This window comes from Alosa pseudoharengus, unplaced genomic scaffold (assembly GCF_046254945.1).
Source record: "Alosa pseudoharengus isolate Yale_2024_CS ecotype anadromous, Long Island Sound unplaced genomic scaffold, YU_APseudo_1.1 YU_APseudo_1.1_scf_22, whole genome shotgun sequence".
Taxonomy (NCBI): Eukaryota; Metazoa; Chordata; class Actinopteri; order Clupeiformes; family Clupeidae; genus Alosa; species Alosa pseudoharengus.
Genome location: NW_027468680.1, coordinates 7,188,451 through 7,195,950, shown reverse-complemented (window position 1 = coordinate 7,195,950; position 7,500 = coordinate 7,188,451). Strand labels below are relative to the sequence as shown.

Below are 7,500 nucleotides of genomic sequence, written 5' to 3'. Positions count from 1 at the left end.
ATCTACAGTGTGTGACTGGCCATTGGGTATCATCTCTGTGGCACTGTGGGCTGTGTGTGTGAACTGAGTGTGTGGCGTGATATGCAGTGCTCCTTAGGACTGTGTGCCTGTGTTGTTGAGTGTGTGTGTGTGTGTGTGTGTGTGTGTGTGTGTGTGTGTGTGTGTGTGTGTGTGCACGTGTGTGTGTGTGTGTGTGTGTGTGTGTGTGTGTGTGTGTGCATCCTTGTGAGTGTGTGTATGTGTGTGTGTGTGTGTGTGTGTGTGTGTGTGAGTGTGTGTGTGGATCCTTGTGAGTGTGTGTATGTGTATGTGTATGTGTATGTGTATGTGTATGTGTATGTGTATGTGTATGTGTATGTGTGTATATGTGTGTGTGTGTGTGTGTCAGGCGGAGGTCGGGGTAAGAGTGTGCAGCTGCCTCTCTTGTCTCTAAGTGTGTGTGCTTCAGTGACCCACTGACTTATGCTGAGAGGTCTGGGCCAGCAGCCAAAGCTCAAGGGCTCTGTGGCTTGTCCTCTTCAGGCGGACGGGACAGATCTCCCCCCCCCCCTATCGCTCCGAGATACGTGCTATCTGCGCTCGCCGCACGCTCGCTCGCTCTCGACCCAGCCAGCGGTCCGCGCCGTGCCAAGAGTCTGAGCTCCTGTCTTGTCCTGCGGTTCCACACCACTGCGTCGCAGGGGAGCCAATCATTTAAGAGTTGCTACTCGCTGTGTGTATGTGTGTGTGTGTGTGTGTGTGTGTGTGTGTGTGTGTGTGTGTGTGTGTGTGTGTGTGTGTGTGTGTGTGTGTGTGTGTGTGTGTGTGTGTGTGTGTGTGTGTGTGTGTGTGTGTGTGTGTGTGTGTATGTGTGTCAGGGGAGCCAATCATTTAAGAGTTGCTACTCGCTGGAAACATATGGCTGGTGGAGGCCCGCCAGACCGAAGGAAGGGGCTAAATAGTGTCTGACCTCTGACCTCTCGGTTGTTGTGTCGTCCTCTCTGGTGAATAATGTCCGCCGCCTTTCTCGTGTCTTCCCTCATGCAGTCACGTCAGCCCTGAGATCTGGGCCTGTATTCACAGAGCATTTTATCTTACCACTAAGGGTGTTTTTTCGACCAGACAGCGAATGCATTCTTGAACGGGTTCCATTCAAAATGTTTAACCTTTGAACCTTGGTGCTATCTAGTGCACCAGCCCACATTTCCACCAGTTTTGAACGGAACCAAGGATACGTCATCAGCAATGGGTGTTGCATGAACAGAAGTTAAGGAGATGCATAAACAGGAGGATGACAGGACAGTTGTCCTGTAAAAATGGCGGAAATTAGCTGTGTGAAATGCTAGTTAACGCCTGCTATGTAGCGCTAGTGACTAGTTTTGTTTACTCATGGTACTGTTGACTAGTTTTGTTTACTCATGGTACTGTTGACTAGTTTTGTTTACTCATGGTACTGTTGATTCGGAGGGAAGTTGATACGCTGAATCTTGCCCAGTTGGTGCAGTTGGTAAAATGAATCTGTCATGAGTGTTAATTGTGTTGTGTGTGGTTTGTTAGTGTTAGTTATGTTGTGAGTGTGTTTTTAGTGTTAGTTATGCTGTGAATGTGTGTTTGTTTTAGTGTTAGTTTTGCTGTGAGTGTGTTTTTTATTGTTAGTTATGCTGTGAGTGTGTTTTTAACCCCAGTCTCTGGTGCAAAGCGGTGCAATATGCATCTATTATAAGTATAAGTTTTGCAGTAGGTGTCATTTTAACCCCTTAACGTTTCCAACTGCAGTCGTTTAGCAGAGGGGTTTTTGCCTCAGGGGGTTGAGAGTGGAAAGTGCTGTGCAATGCTGCAGTAATGCTAGTGCCTGAGGGAAACTGAACCCATGGCACAGAAACTGATTCCAGAACAGATCTGAGCATCATCTGGTGCAGATCCAGTGGTGCAAGAACTGAGCCAGATGCATTCTAGAATCAGAACTGGGTCAGATCAATTCCATTGTAGAGTCAGAACTGCCACCTTGTTTGCTTGATAGGCTACTTATTTACTTTTGGCTAATCAGGTACGCTACAAGAAGGGACAGTTCACTGTTAGTTGTTGGAGAGAAGAATGTAAAAGATCAATTTCTAACTCTTTTTCTCTCATTTGTTCTTTCTCTTGTGTTTCTATTGTTTTGTCGCTGTCAAAACAGGTGTATAATAAATCTGTTGTATTGATTGTATGATTGCGTTGTCATGCTGTAAGCTGATATCTAGCTGATATTTCGCTGCCATTTTATCTAAACCTTCTCTACTCTTCTGTTTTTCAGATCTCACAGATGGTTCCCGAAGGAAACCGGGAGGGGTTGACCGAAGCCGCACTGAACCGCTACAACGCCGACCGGCCAACTAGCCACAGCACCCACAGCACTCCTGCCCCGCCGCCCCCCGCAGTCACCACAGCGCCCTCTAGTGGCACCTCCGCAGCTGCGTCCTTCTTCGCCCGGTAGGCCTCACCACTAGCCTCCAGTCTCATGATTAGCCTAGCCAGGGAGCTCCAGTCTCCAGTGGTTCCTTATAGCAGTGAAATTAGCCTGGATTTAGCCCTGATAGACCCTTGACCTGTTCCTCATCTGCCCCTGATTTGACCACCAAATGTCCCTGATATGTATCTCTGGTTTGCCCCTGATAAAGCCCTGATCTGGCTCTCTGACCTGGTCCACAGTTGTCCCACATCAGTCAGCTGTACATGTCAGCCGTAGTCAGGACAGCGTCTTTTTCACAAAGTGTTGTTCTCCTTTCTCCAGCGCTATGTCTTTCTTCTGAGAGTGCACGTGCCCGGGGTTTGTTTTGTTTTGGCCTGCTGGTGTGGCACTGTCAGTGCGCTGTTTGACTCGACTCTTTCGGAGTCTTCTGCAGGCTCATGGACACGTCCAGACGCATGGCTGCTCCCATTCACCAGGGCTAAATTGGCACGTTATTTGCACACAAGAGCGCACAGAAGCATACACTGATGTCATTTCATCCCATAGTCATCCTAGTTGTGTGCGTTGCCGCATAGGAAGGCCTAGGCACGTGTGTGTGTGTGTGTGTGCGTGTGCGTGTGCGTGTGCGTGTGCGTGTGCGTGTGCGTGTGCGTGTGCGTGCGCGTGTGTGTGCGTGTGTGTGTGTGTGTGTGTGTGTGCTTCCCTTTGGAGTGGGGTAGAAAAGATGCAAAGTTGCTTGAGGGGTCCACACACTACAGTGTGAGACCGGAGTATGGGAATTGCAAGCAGGCTGAGCTTTTGTTGGGTTATTAAACGTGCTCTGAAAACTCCTTTTATAAAGGACTCTCCATTTAAATCGAAAAACAACCCAATTTTGGGTTTTACCCATGGACGGCCATACAGCTGCAGGGTTCTAAAAGGTTCTTTTTTAGGTGATATCATTCGCAAACGCGGGAAGCGTCAGGAGGCGGATTGCTTATCCACTAGGTCAGCTGAGGTAGGTTCTGTGTTCTGCGTTCTAGCTCCTGAATGGGGAGTTCTCATCTGGAACCCCGGTTCTGTACCCTAGTGAGCCCCTTAGACTTGGGTAATGGGATGGGGGGGGGGCGGGGGTATGCGGAACATTGACGTTCCAAACAGAACCTTCCAAAAAGACGAGAAGTCCTAAGGGGATGAAATACTGCAGTTGAAATACGGCAGCTGTGCTCCTCAGGAGCCTGAGGGAGTGCAGGAGGCCATAGATCAGGGGTTTTATCTGGAGGAGAGGAGGAGAGGAGGAGAGGAGCGGAGGAGAGGAGGAGAGGCGAAGAGGAGCGGAGGAGCGAGGCGAAGAGGAGGAGAGGAGCGAGGCGAAGTGGAGGAGATATCGGGAGACGAATAGCCGTCCTGAAGTCCTCCCCGTCCCGCCCGCTCTCCAGAGCCCTGGCGTAAATCAATCCTTCCTCAGGAGACAGGAGCTCAGGATATTATTTATAACACAGTTGCATTACAAACACCCCCCCCCCACACACACACACACACACACACCTCTGCACTACCCCCCACCCCCACACCCACACCCCCACCCCTGCACAGCTACATAACTCACCCCAGTGTGTGTAGACAGCCCACAGCCTCTGAGATCGCAGGCCGTATTTTACCCTGCAACACAATGGCCATAATCAGGCCTAATTAACTGCTGGAGCGCCATAGGTAAGGCTGTGTGAAGGCCAGGGTAACCATATGTGACAGCGATACACAGCGCTGCATTTTTATGATGTGTCCAATGTGCATTTCATGAATTGTCTCTGAGTAGCTGAATGTATTTAGGTCCGCTGAGCTCATTCAGGCTTGGTGGGTAGTTCGGAGATAGATTTAGGAATGAGTTATTTAAAACCCATACGCTACTGTCCGAACACATTACTAAGACTGGACTTCTGTGCTGCATTCGTTTCAACTAGAGCATTCAAACAACTCTGAAAGGAGGGAAACGTCACACTTGAATGAGTCAGTGTCGTATGGATTTATGTCCTTTATATGGAGGTGGTGTCAGGCTTTGCCTATAGCAATGTATGTGGGTTCATGTAAAGCACTGTGGAACATCTTCATACTTTCCTCAGAGGTCTTACCTTAAGCCCTCAGGAAATGGAAGGAGAGAGAGAGAGAGTGAGAGAGAGAGAGGGAGTGAGTGAGAGAGGGAATGAGAGAGAAAGAGAGAGAGAGAGAGAGAGAGAGAGAGAGAGAGAGAGAGAGAGAGGGAGGATTTGCTCTGCTCAGGTGATATGAGTTGTGCCTGAGCCGTTTACAAGGGAACACAGAGCGACAGCTTTGCACTAATCCTAGTCAGACCCAACTCTCTCTCACTCTCATCTTTCTCTCTCATCTCTCTCTCCCTCTCTCTCTATTCCTCTCTCCCTCTCTCTTCCCCTCTTTCATCTCTCCATCGACAGTTAAGGCGCTTAAGACAAAAAAGAGTGTGGGACCACAGTCTGAGTTACACATGCGACTTGATGTGATGTGTTTGACTCACCTTCTCTCTGTCGGCTGCTGCCTCTATCTTCTTCTGATCCGCTTTCTGAGCCCGGGAGAAGCCTCCTCTGAAGTCTGAGCAGTGAGGAAGACAAAAAAAAAACACACTTTAAAAAAGTGTTTGTGAGGTCCTGAAATAGACGCTGGTTGTGATCCTAAACGTAACGCGGAGACGGGTGGGACGTGTTGTGGCAGATGACTTCTGTCATGCCTGGTGACCAGGCTTGTGCAAAATTCCAGAATTTAATTGAAACTGGCTCTTAAATTCCAATTCAATTCTTGAATTTCACTTGCATTTCAATTGAGGTAGCAAACAGGAAGCAGAATTGCAGTTCGAATTGAGCACAACCCTGCTGGTGACGTGATCACCTTCATCATCATCATCATCATCATCATCTTCATCAGTCGCGGCGCTAGCTCAAACACAGACCCGAAGCTGCAGGAGGGATCAAAGCTCCCCGAGCCGTGCTCAGCACACAGAACGAGAATAGCGGTTTCTGCGCATATCACTCAGATAGGAACGTAATTATGAGCTGGGAATGTCGTGCTGATATAGTCTACACTGTCCAGTAAAAATGGACCAAAGTTCCCCATGGCTGGACGATAAGCCCACTCTAAACACTGAAATACAAATATTACCATTTCTTTTTTCTCTCTCTCTGTTCTCCACGAAGACACGAGTACGAGATTAAAAACCTGATAAATGCTGTTTTCCCGTCCCTGTAGTAGTGTTCTAGTGAACGCAATCTTCTGTTCTCTCTCTCTGTGGGCCTCACGTTGGGTAAATATTTCCATAATGCCCGCGTGCGATAGGGAGTTTCATCATCCGAGATTTTTATTTACGACGGATCAGAACCACTCGTCCAGTGTTCTCCTCCTCTCCGAGTGATGTGCTCAGAGTGTGTTCTCTCGGACGTGAGGAGAGACGGACATTATTCACCTCCTCCGCTGCCCCGTGGGTCATCATTGATTCCGGAATCTTCCATATATGAGTGTTTTTCACAGCACACTCCCCAGATGCTGGAGCAGAGAAAGGAGAGTGTGACACGTATCTGTGTGTGTGTGTGTGTGTGTGTGTGCGCGTGTGTGTGCGCGTGTGTCTGTGTGTGTGTGTTAGATTTATACCCTCATGTAAGAGGCGGTGTCATATGCAGTGGGCCTGTAAATGCACAGAGAAAGGCTGTTAACTTTTACAGGCCTGCGTAGAGGTTTGTAGAGGTGTGTTACGTGTGTGTCTTTTACAGGCCTGCGTGGGTTTGTGGAGGTGTGTTACGTGTGTGTCTTTCTACTTGTCAGCTGGTTATTGGACAGGTAGTGAGGACTGACTGGTCACACACACACACACACACACACACACACACACACACACACACACACACACACACACACACACCTGGATTGCATTCTTCATATTTCCACGCGTCTGTTCCATGTTTTGAAACTCCCCTCGGGAGAAATTTACTGTGGCTGTAAGCTGCTTTGAAGAAGAGCCGGCTGTTTTATAGCTCAGGTGTCATGACCTGAGTGTCCGGATGTGTTCACTTTAAGATGTGGTCAGACAGCTGAGGTGGACGCCTACGTTCCCGGCATTGAGTGATGGATGGTGGTGTCTGCAGCGACCTGACTGGCTTCAGCACCAGCGCTCTCTCTCTCTCTCTCTGTTTCTCTCTCTCTCTCTCTCTGTCTCTCGCTTCTTCCCTCTATCCTCTTCTGCGTCACTCTCTCTCTCCCTCTCTCTCTCTTTCCTCTTTTCTGCATCTTTCTTTCTCTCTCTTGTTCTGCATCTCTCTCTCTCTCTCTCTCTCTCTCTTTCTCCTTCTCTCTGTGTTCACATACAGTATTCATGGGGGAAAGCGAACAGAGAGGGTATTAGTCACCCATGAGCTCAATGGCGTGCTGCACACACACACACACACACACACACAACCATGAGCTCAATGGCGTGCTGCACACATACACACACACACACACACAGCCATGAGCTCAATGGCGTGCTGTACACACACACACACACACACACACACACACACACACACACACACACACACACACACACACACAGCCATGAGCTCCATGGCGTGCTGCACACACACACACACACACACACACACACACACACACACACACACACACACACACACACACACAGCCATGAGCTCCATGGCGTGCTGCACACACACACACACACACCCATGAGCTCATTGGCGTGCTGTTTGTTCTTCACAGAAAGCACAAGTCTGAATCAAATAGCACCGCTGTCAGAACATCAAGCACACACTGGCGGAAATAACGAGAGGTTCTTTTGCGTCAAGGCTTTCAGTGAGAAGTCAACCACACTCACACACACACACACACACACACTCTCTCTCCCACCTCCCCATGTGGAGGATTCCTGGGATGTTTGTGGCGTTGTGGAACATGAAAGGCTCAATCTCTCCCTGCGGTCAGGAAAAGAGATGGCGGCCACAGTGTCTCTCTGCTGTGCTCATCTCATTCTCTCTCTCTCTCTCTCACACACACACACACACACACACACACACACACACACACACACACACACACAC

General features: G+C 49.1%; 1 protein-coding gene across 3 annotated transcripts in view; it reads left to right on the top strand.

Annotated features, from left to right (window-relative positions):
* The window catches only part of kif26ba (kinesin family member 26Ba), a 127,017-nt gene that overhangs the window by 61,510 nt on the left and 58,007 nt on the right, over positions 1-7,500 (top strand). For all 3 annotated transcript variants that reach the window (XM_076300380.1, XM_076300379.1, XM_076300378.1), the window contains exon 4: positions 2,273-2,448. In XM_076300380.1, coding sequence (XP_076156495.1) covers positions 2,273-2,448 — 176 coding nt within the window. The remainder of the gene's footprint in view (positions 1-2,272; positions 2,449-7,500) is intronic.